This window comes from Anomalospiza imberbis, chromosome Z, assembly GCF_031753505.1.
Source record: "Anomalospiza imberbis isolate Cuckoo-Finch-1a 21T00152 chromosome Z, ASM3175350v1, whole genome shotgun sequence".
In the NCBI taxonomy this organism is placed as follows: Eukaryota; Metazoa; Chordata; class Aves; order Passeriformes; family Viduidae; genus Anomalospiza; species Anomalospiza imberbis.
This window is the reverse complement of record NC_089721.1, coordinates 17,938,461-17,962,081: the sequence shown is the minus strand read 5'-3', so window position 1 is coordinate 17,962,081 and position 23,621 is coordinate 17,938,461. Positions and strand designations below refer to the sequence as shown.

Below are 23,621 nucleotides of genomic sequence, written 5' to 3'. Positions count from 1 at the left end.
ACTACCTGTGTGATTTCCTCAGGCACATTACACAAGCCAGATGTGTGAGTACAATGTCTTTGGAAGAGGTTTAAACTTCTGAGCAAAATAGCTGGGACTGACATAAGAGATCCTGGTGGTCCTCAAACTCTTCCAAAGGTGTTAGGAGACTTTCTTGGTAGATGTAAGAAGCCTAGTAGTTTTCCTACAGCACATTATATTGGATGGGAAAAAATAGTAATAATTCCTGGTTTTTTGAGATAGTCAGCCAATTCTGATTCCAGCCCATCCAGCAATTCTGAACGAAACTTCTGGATTTGATGGGTCTTAGTTCAGATCACTGTCACTGGGACCTAAAATAGCTCTTGTTTTTTTTTTTTTTTTTTTTTTTTTTTTTTTTTTTTTTTTTTTTTTTGTTGTTGGTTTTTTTTTTGTTTTGTTTTGTTTTGTTTTGTTTTGTTTTTTTAATCTGGTCAAAAGTAGAGGCACTATGAAAGGGAGGTATTAATGCACAATGAGGTGCACACATAGCCAGATAGTATGGTCCTGATAGTCCCTGGATTAAACTTCAAAATACTGATTTAGAATTGCTAACACTGTTCCTTTCCAGTTCCTTAGCCTGTAAGAGATGTGGTCCTTTTGTCTTTCCAAGTCTTGAAAGAGCTTCTCACTTTGGGTGCTAATGCAGTTCAGCTTTAATTAAGATTGCAGTTTGGGTAACCTAGCACTGATGACTGCAACAGGGTAGATTTCAAGAATTCAATTACTTCTTTCAAGCCTAATCAAGTCTATCTTCAGGACCTGAGATGCTAAAAAGGTGACATGAAAAATTAAAGTATTTTCTTATATAAAATACAAGTTATATCAAGAAAACTCTAGGCATTTTAGTACATAACATATGTGTATTACCCAAATGTAATAATTCAATTTTTTTTAGGTTTTTTTTTGATCTCTGTAAGGCAGACCGGAATTGTTTTCTTCATGAACATCATAGTGGACTAACTTGATTTATGCTCCCTATGAAGTCAATTGGGGTCTTTGGAAAGACTTATATCTGAGGTTTTTACTACTGAGAGTTATGCTGGAGAAATTTTTTCTCCCTTTAGTCTATATTTCTAAATCTCACTTGATAAGTTAGACAGTCCAAGGAGAATTACTATAACCAGCATTCTTTTGGCTGGGATAATGGACTTCTCAGGTGCTGTTGCTTTTCTGAGCCAATCCTCCTTCATCTCGTTAAGCTCGATTAAATTAACTGTACTGAACTCCCAATATTACAGCAATACTTTTTCACTAATTAGGGCTAGCTGTGTTGCTGAATTAGACAGATGTATCAGGAGGACATAACTGCACAGGGTTACAGAAAATTGTGGTGTTCTAAAACACTCAGACAATAGTTGATGAGAGTCTCATTCATTCAGGTTCTAATTTCTGTGGTTTCAAGTAGCTCTTTTGAACAATCCTCTTACATACATGTTCACAGAAATAAAATGCTCTGGGAAAAACAACCCCCTCCTCTATAGCTCATGGCTCTGATATAAATTTTAATTGCTTGTTCTCTCAACCCTAAATACCAGCCTGCTTGCAGTGTCATAGACTCTATCCCCTGCCTGAGATGCCCAATCATCCCCCAGATTGTGCTTACCCTTTCAAAGACAGGCAAATCACTAATAACCCACTGGCTATCTAGGAAAAGATGTAACCCAATTTTGTAATGTGGGCAAAACATTAAGAGCTTCCACTTACACTTATTTAGTCTTGGCTTTTCGAGCCACACCTAAGCTATCTCAGGACTAGAAAATTTTCTCTCAAAGTCTTTAAAAATTGAGATGACATTGCTTAAGCACTATTCCTGCAGAATAAGCTGACTTGGAGCACTGTGATTTCTGACTTCACAAAATCAATTTTGCAACCAACCCATTTGTATTTTCAAAATGTAGATGATGATGATTAAGATCAAGTGACATGGAACAGGCAGCCACTGCTGCTCACTGTCCTCAAATCACAGCTTCTGATAGCTAGAACCATTACCATTGCCATATCAGGATGAAATCTAGAATCATCTCTCATTGCAGCTAAAATGTGAATCTGAGCAATGTGAATACTTCACCATACTTAATTCATATGTTTTTTGTGTGCATATTTGACTCCAACTATGAAATGTTATTGGGACAGAAAAGAAAATCCTGGCAGTTAGAGTACTCCATTAGCTTATTCTCTTTCATTTGTGGTTTTGTATATGGTATAATTGAGTTCCAGCATATATGCAAACAAAACAAATGTTTCATCTAAGCTGAGACACACTATTGGACAGTAAGTATACAAACTGGCAAACAGAAATGAGTAGATGCTATGTTTAATCCAAATCTAGATGTTTACACTGCAAAAGGCAGCTGCCATGTATTTTCTGACCCAAACAGAAGACTAGCTTAGTGTCCATCTTCTTTCTTATACAATTCTTTAAAAATGGAGTAAATTCATAAGACAGTGTGATAAAAGCCTCAGCTCTTGATGTAGAGCTTCATTCAGGGATTCCATACAGCCACTGTCCTCATGGGCTTTTCAATTCATTTGGCAGCTTTATTCTTTCAAATGATCTATATCCAAAGTTTGTAGCCAGAGAATCCAACACGGACTATGCCAGTTGAATTTAAGGCCTGACTGGCATCCCCAGCCAGTACTTCTCCTGAAAATATTAGAAAGGTTGTGATTCAAGGGGAGCAGTGTTACAAACCAATAAAATCATACTTTAAACTGGTACATTTGTGTCAAATTGGGGCAAATATGTGTTGTATGTTTTCTCCCCTCTATTTAAATAAGGCAGAGCTCCTGTTTATCCTGTTTATATCTCATAACTTCAATGCATGTCCTCAAGATCACCCAGTTGATATTCTTTTGGAAGTCTAGAAAGACCTGGAAAACCTTAATCTGTCTTTACAATGGCCTTTAGAAAGACAAACTTTGAGGACCTTCCCTGTGAAGCTCCACAGTGGCAAGTTCCTCACTCTCCTCATGGTCTCTAAAGCCTGGGATTTCCTTCTCCTTAATGGATTTAGTGAGTTTTTTCTAGCCACTATAAAAAACATCCACTATTTTTAAGTGTATCCTGATAGGTCTGCAGAATATCTCTCTAGTTACTTCTCTTATTAGATGCTATATTAAATTATGACAGCTTAATTATGAAGTAAAGTTAATGCAGTCACCCTGTCTTAACCTTGTGTTAATCTTCCTGCCTGCTTCTCTGCCTGTCCATGCATCTCTAAGTTCCTTATTATTAGGGGAAAAGTTAATTACTGTTCTATGGTTGGGATAGAAGAGACAAATTGTGCAAATCCTGAGGAAAGAAAGCAGAACTTTTGTACTGAATATGTTCAACTAACTTCTGACTTAATACAGAACTTTCATTTCCTCTTCAGAATGGAGGATCAGTGTCAGTTTTATGGTGTAAGTTCAAGTGACATATAGCAAATGTTATGAAGAAAAAGTCAGAAATTTGCAGAAGGCTAGGCTTCACCACTTTACTGTGGCTAATAGCTTGCAATATGTGTATAATATTTGGTCTGCTAGAGAGAATTTCACTTGTGTTTTATGTAAGAGTCATTAATTTCATGTGGGTTGGTGCATGTTTTAACAATGTTCTTTGGTGGCAGAGAACTGATCATTTTAAATTTGGGGCTCTGTGAAAAATATTCGGTTTTCAAACCTGTATTTCCTTTGAAAAATGAAGATGTGAACAAGTATGCCAGGCATTCTAGTTAAGAGAGTCTAACACTGATGTGAACAATTTCTTCTAACTTTAAAGGCTAATACCTCTGTCTATATTTAGAAGCTTGTGACATATTGCAGTATTTACCCTCCCTTTTGCTTCCGTATACAGACGTGTAGCACTATCTTATCTGGAATCCAGAATGAATCACCCATCAGCTTCCATGTCATCTAGAAAGAAGGACACTGATACATTGTAGTGTTTTTTACACTATAGTACACTGTGTCTCAATGCCATCTTGAATTATACGTTCTTGCTCTTCTGTATTAAAATTACCACAGCTTCTTTGGACACATCTGCTCTATTTTTGAACCCTCTCACATTGTCCAGATTTTCTGACCCAATGTGGATCAAAGATTGCTCACCATCTTTTATGATTGCATTGCAGTTCAAGTGGTCTGGTGAGTGCAAAACTATTTTGCAAAACCTGTGGATATCTGTACTTTCAGTATCAGATTCACCAAAATAATGACAATATCCGGATTTGTTGCTCTTGACACAAAGATTTGAAAAGTGAAAATTAAGTCCTGGCTTGATTTCAGTACATTAAATTACTACTTAATCATGCTTCTTCTAAAGAATAACAAGCTACAGTATATCAGTGTTCTTCAGTGAAATTCAGTCCAGAAACAACTCAAGCAGAATCAAGTTTGAAAATGAGAAAAGTGACATCATATTATTTTACATAAAAGAATAAAAGATCCTCCAGGGCAGAAAGCCAAGAACATGTAGCTGTTGCCTTTTAGGGGTGCCTCAGCATCCAAGGAGTGGCAAACAGGGGCTAAATGGGAAGGAGAGGAAGCACCATCTACAATAAAGAATCCCACAAGAGATTTTGAGGAGAACAATCTTTTTTTTATATTTTTGCCAATCTGAAGTTAACTGTTAGTGACTATGTTTCAGAAGTTGTCTGGTTCTTTGAGGCAATGGTGAATATTTTGTGCATTTGTGTCATATATTGGGCATTCAGAGTGTTTGCCACTGACAGATGCTAGAAAGAACCATCTCCATGTCTCCACTGTCTTATTTACAGGTAGAAACAACTGAATATTTTTATTCTTTGTCCAGTGCTTCTGCTACCTGTAAACACGTTCATCTTCATCATTTCCAAATGTCCAGATTAGACTAGATCACTAAATTTGGTGTTTTATTTTGAGCTGGGCCCCCTTTAAATGTTAAAAAAGAAGTAAAAAATGGAGTAGCACTATGAAAATAATAAAAATATCCTTTATAAAAGATAAGAAATTAAAGGATTACTGAGAAACATTTAAGCCAGCTGTCACATATCAGATAATGCCATTTCACAGAACTCGAAGACAAAGACCATAATTTTCCTGGAAGTGAAGTAGCATAGTCACACTCTCTTTCAGTGGAGAACAGGATAAAAAAAGAAAGAAAAGGCACTTGGCTTATCTTCTGCTAAAGCCTTTGTGTAATTCGTTAGGCAACCCTTATCTAAAATTATAGTGAAGGGCATTTGCCGATGTTTTCCTGACCCAAGGAAAACATAAAGAGGTATTAAACCCAGCTGGTCGTTAACTCTCCTGTTAATGCTCTGGGCTGATTCATGTTGTCTATTATACCCAACTGGATTTGGTTTCCCAGTGCAATTAAAGCCTCTGAGTTCCTCCCATGGAGGTACATGTTTCTTTTGGTTCATTCTAAGAGTCAGGCTTATATCCTTTCTGTCCAGTCTGGGCCTGTGGTTTCACCTGAAAACACCCTATTCCAAACACTCCTGCAAAGACTGTGTTCAAAACGCAGATTTCTTCCACAGGGTGTTTAAAAATCCATTCTTCTATTACAAAAGGAATAAAAGAGATGATAATAAAAACGGTTGTACAGTTATTTAACATTCTGATGATCTTGAATATTGGGGAGTTTTGTTTCATCATTACAGACTAATTGTACAGTGCACAGATTGCACATGCTGCTTTTTAGTTAGGTTCTTGCAATATCTGCAAACCATTGCTGTCTTGTGGACAGTATATAAATTATAAGAATAATGTTGTGGCAAGTCAAACACAAGTTAAATTACTCCATTTATCAGCCTTTTTCTAATTAGATTTTCATGGACTTGAAATCCAATGTTCAAAACTGATGTTTTATGCTTAAACTTAAATGACATTAAAATAGCACCAAATCAATGGTATTTTCTGTTAGAAGTTGCAACTTGTGATAAATTCACTTATGATAAATTCACTACAGGGAAGTACAAGAAAATTAAAAATATATTGTATTTTTGCCTTTGGAAAATTTCTTTTCACCTTGATTGCTGCCATATACTGGATAGGATAACTGAAAATGCCAAATTTTCTGTGTCCCTATGTTTTGACTCTATATCCTCAGTCCTGCAGATGATATTTTGTGCCCCTCTGTCTACTTGTGTTTACAGGACTGTAGTTTTTGACAACCATTTCAAGTAGCAGTTTTTCATGCTAAAGAGTAGGAACCCTACTTTCTCTTCCTGCCTTTTGTCCTATGGTGTGTTATCCTGGCACCTTGTCCCACGCATCCCTGTCATGGAGGTGAGATTGTTACAGTGACAGCACACCCTTGGTCACATGCCCCATAACTACAGAAGTCTCAGTCAGTTTGGATGTTTTAGTAGGTTTTTATTAATCTGTGATGTGCTTCCCAGCCATCCACCTGTTCTCTCCACACAAGCCTGGTGACAACCCTCCAGGGAGTCACTTTTGGAACGTTCACCCCTGTCCTTTGGGGTGACATGTCTGTAGATTAATCCTGGATGGTAAGTCACCTGCCATACGCAAAGCACAGAAAGTGGCTGGTCTGTCAACGTTCCCAAAGACTTACCAGGCAGTTGGACAATAATTAAATTGATACTTGCTTTTCAAAGAGTGTGAGTAGCAATAATAAAGTGTAACTGCAGAAGAATAAAACTGGAGTTACCTATACTGCATTGTAAAACCTGATTTTTTTCTCTTAAAGCAGCAAATTTTTTTTGTGATACCTAACTCACAACACTGCTTATTGTTTTTCAGACATGGAGATGACTTGATTGTGACACCATTTGCTCAGGTAGGAACAGATTTATCATATTTCTCACATGGCATTGTAATTTAAAAACAAAGTGTCAAAACCAGTTGTTTTCTGTTCTTGATATTATGTATGTTTGCCTGAAACAAGAAAAGTGTTTCAACAGAAAGTCATAATCCTCCCACTCTCTTAACTATACCTCTCTTTCCTAACACTTTTTGATTATCTGAAAAGTTGGAGTGCAACAGCATGACAAACACCTTTGATCTTTTCCAAATACTGTAGCAGGCAGCCATGATTAAGACAAATCTGACTCCTGTTATTCTGCTATTTTTCTAATTACAATTTCTCCACTTGAACATATTTTATGAATAAAATACGAGATCTTTAGACATGTGGTAAATTTTAACCAGAACACTTATGTTCCATTACAAAACCAGGTTTGTTTTTTCTATTCAGATTCTGGTTTATAAAATACTAGTTCAAAATTCTTTAAAATTCAGATTAAAAAGCCACAGTTTTTCACAAGAGAGCTTCCTTATAAAGTCTGGAAAGTTAACATTGCTTTGCCTTGAACTCGTGATGATGGGTTTTATTCCAAAACAGATAGGAATTAAAGTTAAATTACTGTAATTATAAAGTCATATGTGATTGAAGGTGAATGGAAAGAGAAAGGTCAAGTCACACAGCAGTGTCAAATGAGAATATTATAAGAATGTAATGCATATATAAAATATATAATATATAATATATTTTATAGATCATATTATATACATCATATGTGATATATATATATAAAATATATATGCCACATATAAATATATGTGGCAGCTTCAGCCACACTGTGCAGGTCGTTTTGGTCAAATAATAAGCTGTTAAAAGAGTATTAATTAAATACTTTATTGTATTTAATTGTATTGCAAAGGGATTCAGTGTTTATAAGACTCAATCAAGTCCTTATCATGAATAAAACCATCATCTTTTACTAGCAGAGAAAAATTAAGCAAGAGCCTTTTATAAAATACTCTGAAATCTCCACTGTACCCAGAATATACAAATTTGATGACATATATAATTGGTTTTAATCCATGCTGAATTAAAAATGTCAGTTTGCTTCCTGATTTTTCAAAAGAAAAACAAAAAAAAATTAATACTGTTTAGTTAGCCAAATGTATTTTTTATTATCTTAATTTCTTTGGAAATTACCTCCGATAGCTTGACCACTGTACATCATTGCTAGTTCTTAAATACTTTCTGTTACAAACTTTCATTAATTTATTCTTTTTTTCTTTGGTGTCCTACTCAACTCACTTCCTACCTCCTGTATACATTTAAGGTGCTATGAAAAGAGGGTTGTGCCCTCCTATACATTTAAGGTGCTATGAAAAGAAGGTTGTGCCTTCTCTCTGATGAGAAAAATCTCATCAGAGATTTTTCACAGATGAAATCTCTGAACCTCAGCTTTCCATCACTGCTTTTGCTATTCTTCAGATGGTTTCACCTGGAACCCAGCCCAATCTGGGCTGAGAAAAAAAAATGATCAACTTCTGCAAAGACATACCAGTAACTAGTGTTGCTGTTTTCTCCCATTTTCAGCCTAGCTCAAATCAACTCATGGTTCTTCTCTGACATCAGCAGAACAAACTCTCCCCTGACAGAGAAGTTCATCTTTTTACCCTCACATAGCAAAAAAACTTCTGTGTGTTACCTAACTGCCTTCAGAAGAGAGTGTCTATGCCACTTAAAACAAGAAGACACTCCACTACATTCACTGTCTGCTATCTTGCATGAAATTAAGTCCAGAAAGGAAGCAGTTCATCTATGTTGTCTTTCCCAATGGGTAAAGCTTGTAAGAGCCTGAAGACTTTTCCTGCATTCTCAGGGGACAACTTCCTCTTTCTCTGCCCTTCTGCACTAAGTCTGTAAATCAACTGTGCCTCTTAGAGGAGACACTTTTACTTTTTACTTTTCTTGGCAATCTAGACAGTCTCATTCCCTTTGTCCTTTGGAGTTTATGGGGACTAAACTACAAATTAAGATTTTGTAATTATTTCTTATGCATGAAGTATTAGGGTTGAATGGACTATTATCTTCCCGACTCAAATGCTTTTCTTGTTATTTTAAAGAAATAAGTAGAATTATGTAAAAAACTTTCCTCCCCTACAAGTCAGCCTGCCTTCAGACAGATAATGAGTTGTTAATGAGGGGAACAAAAAAATAGAGGTAAACTACTGCCTCTGTATTGCAGACATATTATTGTTAAATAATATCCAAAGGTTCCAGACTAACCTGGCCAGGAAACCTTTTAAAGTGGTTTTGCAATGTGCTTTCCATTTTCTTTCAGCACAGTGGAGCAGAGATAGATCAGTCTCACTTGTGCAGAAATTGATACTGAAACCACTTTTTTTGTTCCAGGTTCTGGCCAGCCTGCGTACTGTCCGGAATAACTTTGCTGCATTAACCAATTTACAAGACCGGGCACCCAGCAAGTGAGTGTCATTTTTTGGCCACTGAAATTTTTGCAGTTATACTTTTTTAATGTAAGCTAAGAAGACAAATAGGAGTTACAGATTTCAGTCTGTGCCATGAAACCTGCATAAAACAAGGTTGTGGAATAAGTTTATTAATCCCCTAAAGATGTTATAGTTGATAGCTGAGACAATAGCTCCCTTGCCTTCTAATTGATCTTGCAATTGTTGCCCTTGCATAAATTTGGAGTAGGTTTTTTCACCTCATGTGATTTTAGATAAAGTAGTCATATGTCTAAGACCATTCAAAGATGACCATTCAGGCACAGTCTGAGTATTGCAAATGAAACAGAGTGAGCAGACAGCTGCAGCCACTGACATCTGCTTGCATGATCTGAACCTAGAACTCTACTTCGCTCATCCAAGGTAGGGATACCCTACCTATCCACAGTAGTTCATAACAATAAATTAGGCAGCATAAATATGATCTCTCTCCAGTCATGTTACAGCATCACAGTTAACTAATGTTAGTTACACTGGCAAATGTAGTGAAGTTATTTCCCTCACTCATAACATGCATCTCGAGACCTAGAAGAAGTAATTAGCATTCCAAAGAAAAGAATGTCTTTGTATATGTTTATAAGTCACATTTCAAATTATATGAAATTTGCTCTAGATGTGATTAGACAGGCTTTTAATAAACCTGAAAGTTCCTAAAATACCCAGGTAATGTATTTTCTATTGTATTGTTCAAGAATTTAGTCACCAGTGAATTTATCAGGCTTAAACCTTTTTCATTTCCTTTTTAATAGAAGATCACCAATGTGTAGCCAACCATCTATTAACAAAGCAACTATAACAGGTAAGAATAATTTATTTATAAAAAGTATCTAACTGAAAAATGCATTTTATAATAGTAAACATATATTGCTTCATATACTTATATCACTTCATATCCTTATATCTGTTTTATTAAAGAGCTATTGAGTTTTTGAGTCACATAGGGACTCAAATTGGTGACTTCTAGTGTTCTGTCCTGTTAACTTCTGATTTCTATTTTATTATTCTAGTTTTAAATTAAGTTCTTTCCCAATTCTTTTTCCTTACATACCAGTGTGTGACCGTGTCATGAATAAATTCATTAGTAATTTTTGCAAGGAAATCTAATAGAAAAAAACTGATATGAAGAATCCATTCATCTTTCTTTTTGGGACATAGAGTTCTGTAGCTATGCAGAAACAAAGTGCTTATGCGCTTTAAAACTCTAGAAGTGCTTATGCTATGAGGATAAATTTTAAAAACTGAATTTTCCAATTTAGAATTGTAAATCCAATTTTTATAACATTTTTATGAGAAAGAAAGTTCCTTTTAAAATATAGTATTATTTCTAAGGAAACATTGACTTAAAAACAAGACTAGCAGTGTAAATTACATTAAATTTTCTTGAAAATTTTACCCCACATTACTTTTGGTTATTTTGATGACAACTTGGTCTTGGTTGTCTTTATGGAAATACACTTTATTGGACCCCATATTTTTAAAATTATGTTAATTCACAATTTATACTGTGTAATTTTCCAGGTGTTACTTTCTCTATTGCATTCTGTCAGAGTAAAAGAGCATTTGCTTTTCTTCTTGATGAAAATATACAGAGACTTACTAAACAGGCAAATTATCATTTCAACCACAACCAGAAATGCAATTTTCCATAATTTTCAAAATACTCATATTTTTAATTGAATTATACATTTGTATCTCTAAGGGAAAAAAAAAGGTACTTCTTCAATTTTGAGGAGCAGTGTAGCTTTTCAATGTTCAATAGTTTCTGCCATTAGGCTCTGGAATATGTTAAAATCAACGGGCTTTTTCAGCTAAATTCTCACCTTAAAAGGACCCGGTCTTGGCAGTTCCCTACAGTTTTTTTCTCCTAGGAACTCATACAATATGAACATTTGTGTGTAGAGCTCATCAGGGAACAGAAGGTTATATGTTTGAATCTATACTATAAACAGAAAGGCATCATGTAAATTAAATAATAGAAAGAAGATATACTATATATGTAGACCAATTATATTATTGATCCTTTGTTAACATATTTCTTGAAGAGGTAATTCTGGGCATTGGTTTCAAATTGCTCTCTATAAACTATTTCAGTTATGGATATTATATCTATTTTTGATTTTGTGATTTGCCTCATAGCAGAGTAATCCAGAAATATGTTAACTGGAGACAGAGATACTCAAATATAGGGCTCTTTCTTTAACTCCTAGGGACACACTTTAGAAAACATAGTGAAATTCATGACAGTAAAAGAAAATGATATCTAGAAGAAAAGATGTGCATGCCTGTGGACACTACCTTACATGCTCTCCCACAGCTATTTGCCTGAGGTCAACTTCTTTTCTCCAGCAGGAGAAGCTGTTCAGACAGCAGGACCCAAGACACTCTCTGTTGGAAGATGCTGTTGTTCTTTTTAAATTTTCCCTGATCTGAAGGTTTCCATTCAGTTAATCCTCGGAGTGTACTCTACATGTCAGCCATAAATCATCTGAAACTTTAAAGTTTAGAAAGAAGGTACTACAGTCAGCTCTCTAATTAATCTAGAAAATTCTTCTTTGCCAAAAAAATCAAAGGCAGTAAGAAAAGGCAAAGAATAGTAAGGATAATTTAATCTAATTTAGTTTAGTCTGATTTCTCAGAGATGCTGCTGGAATTTCTGTGCCCAAATTATGCATTGAACTGGATGATCTGGAACCTGTGTGCACTGGATATAAGTGGTTGAAAGACTTTAATGATATAGCAAAAATATTAAGCCGCTATAAAGCATGAAAATGGCTACAGTTCAATTTGCCTAATGAATGGAAATTGAGGCTGGATACTATTTTTCATGAAAGGGTTTGCCTGTTCTTTGTTATAAGCTGGTTCTGATATTTCCATGGCAACAAATTTCATGGCATCGGTGCAGAAATATGCATAGGTTTGTTCTTGGGGCATATAGAATCCTAGTAAAACATCTTAACAGCAGTATCTTAAGAAGGAAGATTAAAAACACTTCTGCTACAATTCACAGAATAATTGAAAGCCCTTTCAGATGCTACTAAGTTTTTTGAATTCTTGTGGGCAACATTCAAAATATAGCTTATAGAGATCCTTCCTGTTGAGAACCTCCTGGTTTTGCTGTTCTCAGAATTTGTGTCAAGGATTATCCAGAAAAATACACCAGCTAGGGTAGAGCCACATCATGTCATCCAGATGGCTCAGCTTGCAATCTCAGCAAGAACTTATTGGCAAGCTAGCAATCTAGGTGACTGGAGGGCACAGTGTCACTAAGCTATATTGATGGTAAACCAGAAAACAGACACTTAAGATGGAGATTTTATGTTGCTAAACTTCCAGAAAGACATGTCTCTGGGAAGATTCTCTCTGAGGGAAGGGATAATCACAGAAGGGAACTACTACAGAAGATATGGGGGTACCAACAAAGCAAACATGAAAAGCAATCTGGTAAAGCCAAGTAACTAAAAAAGCTACTAAAAACTAAAAAATTCTCTCATTTGCTGTTTTAAGAATTCACCATGAGGAATAAATCTGTGGCAGCATACCTTAGCAAAAAAGTAAGAAACCATGACATTGAGAAGTGAAGCAGCACAGGAATCATCTGTTCAAATTCTTAGAAGCAACAGCTACCATGGTAGCCTTAAAATTTATGGTGATTTTTCAATGTAAATATGTAGCAGTTGTGATCAAAATAAAGTCTTTTCTATTCAGTATATCCACATGAATCCCTATTGGAAACTGTTTTGAAAGAAGCTAATAAATATCAATGACATGCAATACCATGTTCATTATCAGACAACTATGCTAAAGCGTGCTGAGTGCTCCTTTTGCAGACAAATTAGGGGACAGGATATAGGAGAATTAGAATTTTTATATGACACCTTTCATACTTTCTCTAGACTCTAGGATGTAAATATCATTTTCAACTATAGTCAGTGTGAACAACCAAATATGAAAATTTACTCCTATTAGAAGTCTTCAAAGGGATATGAATTTCTTACAGGTGCCATGTCTCACTCATGACTAAGACCAGCCTGGAATAACAGGGTTTGCTGAACAGTTCTCTCATGCTTTGTGTTCTGTACTTCAACCAAAAGAGATGTTTCTCTCACCATTAATCATATTTTCCAGTGTTTCATGTCAAATGGACAGTAACTCTCTTAACACAACCAGTGAAATACAAATATTTTCTTGTCAAAAAAAGGGAACTATCTGTGACTTGAGGATGGAGCTTGACAGTTTTATACTACAATTCTGTCCACTCATCCAGTCCACACTTCCAGAGTTTGCTTATGATGATATTGTCAGAGACAGTGTCGATTCATGCTGATGTCATTGCATGAGACCTGGAGACCTGTGCCCCTCAGCATAAGAAAGACTTGTACCTTCTTGTGCCAGTCCAGAGGAAGCCATGATCAGGGATGATCAGAGAGAGCTGGGGCACCTCTCCTGTGAGGACAGGCTGATAGAGTTGTGTTCTGTTCAGAGAAGTGGAGGGTGATCCTACATAAGTAAGACCAAGTACAAGCCTTCAAGTACATAAAGGGGCATACAGGAAAGCTGAAGAGGGACTCTTTACAAGGGTTTGTCATGACAGGACAAGGGGAAATGGTTTTAAGCTGAAAGAGGGCAGATTTACAGTAGACATTAGGAAGAAATTCTGAGGGTGATGAGGCTCTGCTTGCCCAGAGAAGATCTGAATGCCCCATTCCAGAGCACCCATCCCAGGCGCTCTGAGTAACCTGGTCTAGTGGAAGGTGCTGAAACTAGATGATCTTTAAAGTATTTTCTAACCCAAACCATTTTATGTTTCTATGAATTCTAATAGTTGAGAAAAAGAAACATTTATATTTCACAGTTCAGAGCATATTTAGATTTAGCTTCCATTGAAATCCCTCCATCTGATCCATGAAGTTCAGTAACCAAGTAGCAGTGCAGCTGTTCGTTGTTTTAGGTAGTTTCAGCTATCTCATTTTTGCAAAACAAGCTCACAATTTTCCCAGCAAATGTTTTGAATATAGGTTTGATAATCATCTGGTTTAGTGGAGTTGAACAATTCTAGTGGAGTTGAACCAGTTCCCCATCATTACTGTGAAAAGCACTTTAAAGTGACCTGAATATTGTTTTCTTAAACAATCAATAATATTTTTCATAAATAGGACAGATTTGGGAAACAGCCATATTTACATCAGATACTCTTTTCAGTTAATCATTAAAAGTCCTTATCTAGGTCATGATCACCAGAGAGTTATCTCACTTATAGCCTTGTTAGCCACAACACAAAAAAAATCATATTGCTTTTTTAGATACAGGGCACAAATTACATTCAGACTGAAATTCATTCATACATCCCCTGACCCATAGGAAGTAAGGTATGCAGCTAACAGGTAAGGCATCAGAGATCCTCCAGTCAGCTCCCCACCCAGACCTTCAAAGTCACTTCCTTATCTCTGGGGCTGAATTAGCAGCTTTATCCCTTGCAAATGCAGAGTTTGTGAGCATTTGCTATAAATAAATTGAAGCCATATTTGTGTGCATTCAGAAAAAAAATTCTCAGTGTCATAGCTGCTGCAGTACTTTCATGTGCTACAATTTTAAAACATAGCTGCTTAAATGGAGTCATTTAGTAAACTGGTTTTCGTTTTCAAAAAGTATTGTATCCAGTTCAGCACTATTTGTTAAGGGAAGAGGTTGTTATTAACAGGGTAAAACTGTGAAGGCTTGCTGAATGCTTTCTTCATCTTGATTTGTAGAGTTTTAATTAATGTTGCAAAAGTTTTCTAACTCAAATCCTTCAAATGAAATATGTAGGACTCTTAGGATGAGTGGGTTTTTAAAACAGTGGTTAACCTTAAGGCAGAACAGCAGGAAGAGGACTGCCATGGTTTTGAACCAGATCAGCTGTTCACGTATCATCTCACTTTCAAGGAAGTGAATAAAACCAGGGCACAAAACAGATACTCTCTGTATTTGAATAGTGCTCTTCAACACTGATACCTGATAGGCAAATATGTAAGCTTTCATAAAATAGAAAGTTAAACAAAGAAATATATGTCATAATTTACGAGATTCCTGGCAAGAATGTCCATGTAATTAAAACTAACCACTTGAAACAAAAATTAGAAAATAAAAGGAGATATTTTGCAGTGTGTAGATGAGAAAACTTGGACCTTGTGTATGAATTCAATTTTTCAACAGTCTGTTTCATTAGAAATATGTGGTGGTTATTAAAGTGCATAGAGACTAGAACCCATCATAGGGCTGACCTTTGCTTTTTATCTTCATCTAGCACTTCAGGTTACTTTTCGTAAGACTGCAGTGTAGTAGAACCTTGATTTTGTTTCAGATTCACACATTTTGGAGTTAGACTAGGGATCCATTTAAAAAGAAAATGTCAGAGGCATTATCAATCTTCACATCAATAATCCGATATGCAACCCCACATAAATCTTTTCTTACTTTCAATTTGGTCTCATATTTTGCTGCACCAGTAAAAGTCCTTATATCACTTTTTCACCCAAACTGTCCACTTCACTGGAAAGAGAGACAGTGTGACAAGCTTCATGTACTTCTTCTTTCAGCCTGTGTGTGCCTTACAGGTACTGGTAGTGTAGCACAGCAGAGATCTGTGCATGACCTCAGACTGCATTTATTGTTTTCATAATAGCAGAAAAACTGAAAAGAGAGAAACATAGTTTGGTTTTTAGGACAGAGTTGAGAAGAATCAGAAAGAAAAATAGGACTCTTGCCTGTGTCATTTTTCTCCTTCCTATTACAAATGCAGTCCTTTGTCTGATGAATATAGAAAATAAAACTGAAGCAGGTGTGGTTTCTGGTATGACTTGGTTGCAGTCTGAGTGTACCCTCTTTTCACATCTTCATCCAGCTTCTAACATTTCTGATCAGAGACACATTATCACCTGTCCAATTGAAAAGATTTATTTCAAAGTAGATATTTTTTCCTTCAATAGATTACAGAGAAGCTGGCCTATTCAAGACTATTCACTTTCTTGAGCATCTGTTTAAAAATTAAGGGCTACATTGAAATCACCCATTAAAGTGCATGAGTTCTGCTTTTATTATATACAGGTTGCTGAGTAAGGAGCCTGAACACAGCAGTGAATCAGAGCAGCCAGAAGCCATGGTCACACAACCCTGGAGACAAGTTACAACAAAGCCTCCCTTTTCTGTATTTTCTCTCTCTGGCCTCATGTATTTTGCTTTACATCCTGCAAAATGACTCCAACTGAAAGGTGTAATTCCAGGTCTGGTGGTAGGAACAGCCACTTGTGTCTACTGCACTTTCTCAGGAACTAGGATTAAAAATTTAAAGAATAAGCAAATGCCTAAAATTCAGTCTTCTGCTCTCAAGTAAAAAGTTACAAAAATACCTCTTTTTCCAATGTTAGGTAACTCAGCTCAGAAAATAGTCGATAGTATGAACTGGTCAGCATGGAAGCAACTGATTAGCATACAGTCATATATTCAGACTTGCCCCTGTGCTTCATGCTTCCAGTTGGCTCTCTTGGTATCAAATCCCTCTGAACAACCACATGTGTTCTTTATAATCAGGGAAGGCAAGCAGGTGTCTCAGGGAACCCACATGCTCTGCAGAGGCCCTAAACCCTTACACTGCCTGTGCAAAATCTTGAATTATCCAGTGGACATTACTTTGGTGTCACTGTCCATGAGAAACACCAGCAGTGAGTGGCCTAGCATAGTCCCAAATATTCTAAAGCACTCTCTAGCAGAAACTTGTCAGGGAAGGGTTGCAGTGAAAATTTTACCAAATTTGACTTTGGGACTTTGGGAGGGGTGAGGGGAGGCAGTGAAAGAAACAGGAGTTCTCAATGGAGAACTTTCACTTGAAATGTTAAATGTGCCAAGGTATGACTTTAAACCCTAATCAAACCCAAACCATAGTACTCAGCCAGGTTTTCATAGCTCAATGACTCTTGCTTTCTGTTAATAGAATTTTAAAATTTACATTCTTTTGTCATAGCTTAATCAGCTTAATCAGCTCACCATTAAGAAGATTATCTCTGAGTAGAGGCAAACTTTTTTGTTCTAGGAAAGTCTAGATTTAATTCCCATTATGATGATATTCTGAGTTAATGAAGTAGCTGTAGTCACATGCGTATAGTTTTAGTTTTTATGAAACATGAAAAATTATTCCCAAATATTTGCATTCAAATTTTAGCATAAAATTGCCAATCTGATTATTCTTTCTGCACACAGTATTTTTAATTAATTTCTGCAATGACATTTATATTTAAATGTTTACATTAGCTATGAATTTGGACAGATGTTAAGCCAAATAAAAAATACAGATGAGAGACAAAAATTTAGGATCTATCTCTTAAATCATAGGATATTATAATAAAAATAAAAGTTTCATTTCTTAATTACAATAAGCGAGGTAGGATTATATCTGAGTGAATTTAGCCACTATATTACTTACTACTATACTAAAAATGTGAATTAAATCAGGAGCATATTACAGAAGTGACTATTGGATTAGCAAGCATTTAAAAATTCCCCTTGTACCAAGTAAGTCAAATGCTAATAACTTAGTGCACGTATTATAGGAACTATTGACTAATTAGTCTTTAATTTTAGGAGTACAAAGATGACTAGAATAAAAAGCCTAGGAAGAAGTCTGTGCCATAGAAATGAAGGAGAAAAACAAACAAAAGTTTCAAAACTTGGAAAGCTGAGCTACCTAAATGTTATCAGTGGGATTTGGGAAGGTCCAACAGGTGACAGAAGGCAACTAATGGGAAAGAAAACAGTATTTGGTTTGGGAAGAGTCTTTAGCATTGTTGTTATCATTGTTAATTCTTTTAAATTGTATTGCAGCTAATACAAGCAATGAGAAATGCTACCTGACCCCCAAATTGTGTGTATGACCTATTTCGGCATTTCAGCTGCAGAAATATATTTTTATATTTTTCTCTGGTGGCTTCCTCCTTTTTTTTTTTTTTTTTTTTTTTTTTTGGTGAGTTTGTGAGTTTGGGGGTGAATCTCAAAATATTTTTTGCATATCAGATATAACATAAAGAGAATTTGGATCTCATAAAATTTCATCTCATGAATCTCATCACAATCTACTCTGTTTGTTTGAATCTCGTCACTCCTCATACAATCTTCAACTCTGAAAACCTATAACATAAGGAGGTGAGCAGAGAAGCATTAGTCCTACAGCAGTATATGCTTTTGCAGTTCAAGGTGGTATTTTCAAAGAGCAAGCAGCTGACTTAGATAGTATGCATATGCCTTTCACATGGGAAAACAACAGTCAAGTGGTTAAACCATGTAGTTATCACATGCTTCTGCTGCTTGGAAATATATGTAAGCATGTTACCTATCAGCCATAGATATTCACTGTATGATATTGTGAAACCAAAGTCTGTTTGCCTTGCTTCTGCTGATTCTCACGATGAAATCTGCCAGTTTCTGCTTTGCTGAGTAAAATCTGAAACTGCAGCACCAATAAGTCTTTTCCAACACTTTGGTCTAGTGCAGTTCCACCCTCCTTGCAGATTTATACTCCCTTGACTTCTGCTTTGTATCTGGTTTATTTCTTCCCTAGGAGGCAGGGGTGGCTTTAAGATATGATGCAGTGAAAAGCCATGGTGTGGGAAGACACTAGGAAGAAAAAGACCCCTTATTGTCTCACTACACACTCCAAAAGAGAAGGGCACAATTCTGTTCCACAAGTACTATTGTCTAAACATACCCACTGAAAGACATAGTTGATGCTCAAACATATTCAACAAATAATATGTTTGTGGTAAGACCTGGTGAGCTGAAATACTTGCCAGTTCTACTTTGAAAACACTTGTCTCCAAAAAAGATGTTAGTCTTCTCTATAAAAGATGGGCTATAAAAATTGCACATATTTTCCAAGAATTCCTTTGAAGATTGGTTGTTAAAATAAATAGATATTTCTACTTCGTAATATACATAAATTTGCTCATACGCATTTATTTTTGAAAACTGTATGTGTTGCTGGTTTTGTGAGAGATCAGCTCTGCAAACATTATTTCCAATCACAGCTCAATCCTGCAGAGCTGAATTATAAAACATCTACTATGGCCACATTACCTTTGCAAAATAAATAGGTTTCTATAAGTATTCTAAAGACTACATTTCCATAGAACAAAATAAAAATATAATAAAAATTTTCTTTAAAAATCCAGTTCTTTCAAAGTAACAACTCAATCAGTCAAAAACACAGTGTAAAAAATCCATCTTTCTCCTAATAAAATGTAATTGATGTAATTTTTTTACATTTGCTCAGCGAGTTGGTGGAAAAGGCAGATTACCATTTTATTGTCGGAGTTATTGATTGGCTCCTCATCTGGCAGTGCTTAGACAAGGTTATTTGGAAGCTTGTGCTAATATTTCAGTGCAGGGAAAGAGCTTCCCTAGTGCATTCTCAGGCAGCCTTGCAAATGAGGGAGACTACAAGACATATAAATACCTCTCAGCTGGTTCTTTTTAGTGAGCAGACACCAACAGAGATGAAGAAGTACAGTGTGACTTTCATCCACCAGAATAAATGGTCGGTGTTAGTAAATCCCAGGTCTAAAGCCCACAGTCTCACAGATTCATGGCTAGCACACCAAAACTGGTTTACCTATGGTCAGATCCCTAAGCATCAGTAGCAACATTGCTTTAAATAAAAGTTATAACACATATGAAGACCATACTAACCGCTGTCCTTTACACAAGATTCCTTCTAGAAGTTCTCAAACTTGTCTCTGTGTTGTGTTGCTGGTTGTGTTGCTGAAGAATGGACAGTTACCAGGTGACAGTCAGGATCATTAACAAAGGCTTTAGTCTATGCAACCAGCACAGTAAACTAAAACATGAGCTTTTTCAGAGAGAAGATTGTTCCTCACATCTAATGTTTAATTGTGAATTTGTTTAACAGAGGAACAGGACTTAGAAAATAGTTTTCTTGACTTTGTCCACTTCATACAGTCTGTTCTGTTAGCTGAGGCTGGAAACAGAAACTGTCCTTTAAAGGGGCAATGGAGGGCAGAAGGCTTTCTGCTTCCTGTGTTCTTCTGTAAAAGGTTTCTTCATGAAGAGAATGTTATTCATGATACTAACATGGCCACTATTTCTATCTGGCCATATTTCAAGGCTTCATTTTTTGCTTCTCACTGTTACAGAAAGTCCTGTAATATGAAAACACGGCTTTTAGTGTTAGTGTTACTAACACTTTCGAAATGTGTAGCTGAGAATAAATGTCAGGCTCTCCTATGAAGTGGAAATGTTAGCACAACAGACTGTAGTCCACCACAGCTGTAAATGAGAATGGAATTTCAAGGCTACCCTAAGGCAAAGAACCTGGATCAGTGTTTGTCATTGTGCATTAGTCTGTTAGGTGGATTTATCAGAAACACACAGCTAAAAATGATATTTGAGGAAATAAACATCTTCTGGCTACTAATTCTGGGGGAAAAAAAATATAATTTGGCTTCTAATTTTTAAATTGTTTTACTTTCAGTTTAATATATTGTTATCCCAACCTGAAACACTGTACATATTTGTCACTGTTGAGGCAGGACAGGAACAGAAAGACTCCAATTCAGAAGGTGAGAAGAAAACTGATTTATTTCAAATACATTGCTCTTTTTCTAGAGAACATTGTGCAGACCAATTTCATTGGTCTTAAAGTAAAAAGATCCCACACCACTGGTGTGTTGTGAATGACACACGGTGGCAGAACATATCTACAAACAATGTGAACAACAAGAGAGATAGTGAATTATTTACATTCCTTTCAAACTCTTTCCCAGGCCCAGCCTGGTAGAAATCTCTCTTCTCTCTGACTGAACTGAGAATATCCATACATATTTACTTTGTATAGGTAGTTACCTGCCAGTTCAACATTCTGCTACTTTCATATTGGACTCAAAATCATTATAAGTTTATTATTTAAAATATAAAAATAAGAAGTGTAAATTTTAAAATTTTATTTACTCCTGTAAGTGCACAGACAAAGCACTTTATGTGGTGTAGAGATCATTTTTAGTCTTCGCTGCTCTATTGATGATCTTAAATGGATTCTACATCCTAGACAAATAAAAGTCTTATCTCATTTGAAAGAGTTACAAAAACAGAATTTTTTATAAGCCTAATCTCAGAACCCTCCTAATAACTTCTGAATTTCTTTTGATATTTATACATAAACAAAGATGAATACATTATTTTCTCAGAGCCAGAGACTCTTGAGTTCATCACAGGCAGTATCAATAGACTTCTGCCATAAAACTCCCCATTCAGAGCTGACAGTTCCGCTGGATCTTAAAACTGTTGCATTCAATATAAAGAGTGAATTCTGTTTAAGAATTGTTTTCCAAGATTCTGTCATTGACCATTATGCATGAATCTTAACCATTTTTTAAAGTATATTTTAATGAGTGGAAATCTGGGTTTAATTTCACTGATTAGTCAGTTGCTGCTCTTGGTTTGACTGTCCAGTCTGGAATTGAAGTAACAATCCCAGGGAGTAGAATTTGATTGCATTTTTTCAGGCCTGGCCAAGATTTGACTTAATTTTTTCAGTTCCTCTTTCTCTGCATTTTCACCTCATTAAAAAGGTGGTATGAATGATAGCAGTCCTCTCACAACTCGCCACTTGGTAGTATTATAGTTCTTTTCAATGAAAAAGGTGATGGCTGGTCTGCATTTGCACCTTTATTGCTGTGTCTGGAAGAGTGACAACAACAACAGCCCAATTTTAAAAATTAAGGAATTTAGTCATGGCTTTAGGGAACTTGTCTGTAAATGGATTAAGCCTGATTGCCTCAAACCATTTTTGACAATTTTTTCAGTCTTTTTTAAGCAAAGGCCAGCTCTAGCTTAATCCTGTTGATGCAGCAGGACAATTTTATAACACATCTGACCTTCTGGAGAAGAATCACTATTTTGAAGAACATAGATATAGAACAGGGTCTGTTTTTCTATTCTTCCCTTACATTGTCTTCATTCTTGTAAGAGACAGCTGCCACCACGATCAAGAATAATATATGACTATCATACTAAGAAAATGCTGCTAAATTTCCACTCCTTTCTATTCTAATTCAACCTTTTTGAGCCTTTTGCTTTCAGTGAAAATTACTCACTTCCTGTAATAGAAAAAAAAGCATCTAAAATGAGTGATGTGCTTACTAGCAGAAAAGGAATATGTATAATTTATATATGCTTTTTCTATCTCATTATCTGTGCATAACCATCGCCTTGAAGAAAAGGCAGAAGTAACTTTCTAAAGCAGAAGTAACAAGAATGTTTGTGAAGTGCAAGTATTACAATAAAACAATGCAAGAAGCTCAGTTGCAGCAGGAGTGTCTACAGCTCTGCCAGTGTGTTATGTTTGCCTTGGCAAGTCCAAGTGCCACTTCCCACTTTGTGGGCTGAAGTCATACACAGGACCAGCAGCTGTAATTATTTTGAAAAGTAATGGAGTTTCAAGTGTTTTTGCTAGGACTGAACATTTGGCTCTTGCTTTTGGGTGGGTGGGAGTGCTAATGATTCATTATGTTCACAGTACATCAGTTGCAAACTGTTTGTTAAAATGTATCTGACTGTAAAATCAGAAACAATCCAGGAATTGGTATTAGTATGTAAAAAACTTGGGGCTTAAATAATGCTAATACATTTCATTCAATGTGTAATTTTGATTTACATTCAAGGAAATAAACTGGGATAATTTTATAAAATTGTGTTTGTTGGATTTTGCACATATATAGAATATGTTGGGGAGGTATAAACAACACATAAAGTGTTGTTTAAATGGTTGTGAGTAAAGGTTTGGACAGGAGAGGAAAGCACGTAAGAACAGATATTTTGGGACATTTATAGCAACAGCTGATAAGCATAACTCACAATCAGCCAAATCACATGTTATGAGGTGCGCACCAGACTGACACACTATACGGGTGCTGCAGATTTCAGTGTAAGTCCTGTAAAACTTGACGTCATCAAGCCAGTCAGACAAACTAATCACTGTCCTCTTCTCCCACAGTTTTCTCACTAGTTCAGGCTTGGAATGTGGTTTATCTCATAAATTCTCAGAAGTTCTTTTTCCCTTTTGTTTTCTACAACAGAGTATCTGCAGTTTGATGCAATATCCTGCCTGCATATCAGTGGCCTTGCCCTCCCAGCTACCACACACACTTCTTAATGCCTGTTCTTTCCACACAGTTTTCCCAGCATCATCTTGAACATTCAAGCATTGCATCCCTATAGCTTAAATACTGCCAAAGGAATGTCAGCTTTGCATCATCACCCCCCACTTTGCATCATCAAACCCCATCACCCATGGTGCTAAAATA

The 23,621-nt window shown here is 36.0% G+C and overlaps 1 protein-coding gene across 6 annotated transcripts in view; it reads left to right on the top strand.

The window, feature by feature from the left end:
• Positions 1 to 23,621, top strand: part of PDE4D (phosphodiesterase 4D) — a 508,545-nt gene that overhangs the window by 420,367 nt on the left and 64,557 nt on the right. For all 6 annotated transcript variants that reach the window (XR_010994389.1, XR_010994388.1, XM_068176179.1 and 3 more), the window contains 3 exons: positions 6,751 to 6,787; positions 9,161 to 9,234; positions 10,026 to 10,075. Coding sequence is in view for 4 of the 6 variants with exons in the window: in XM_068176179.1 (XP_068032280.1) it covers positions 6,751 to 6,787; positions 9,161 to 9,234; positions 10,026 to 10,075 (161 nt within the window). In the remaining 2 variants the exon portion in view is untranslated. The remainder of the gene's footprint in view (positions 1 to 6,750; positions 6,788 to 9,160; positions 9,235 to 10,025; positions 10,076 to 23,621) is intronic.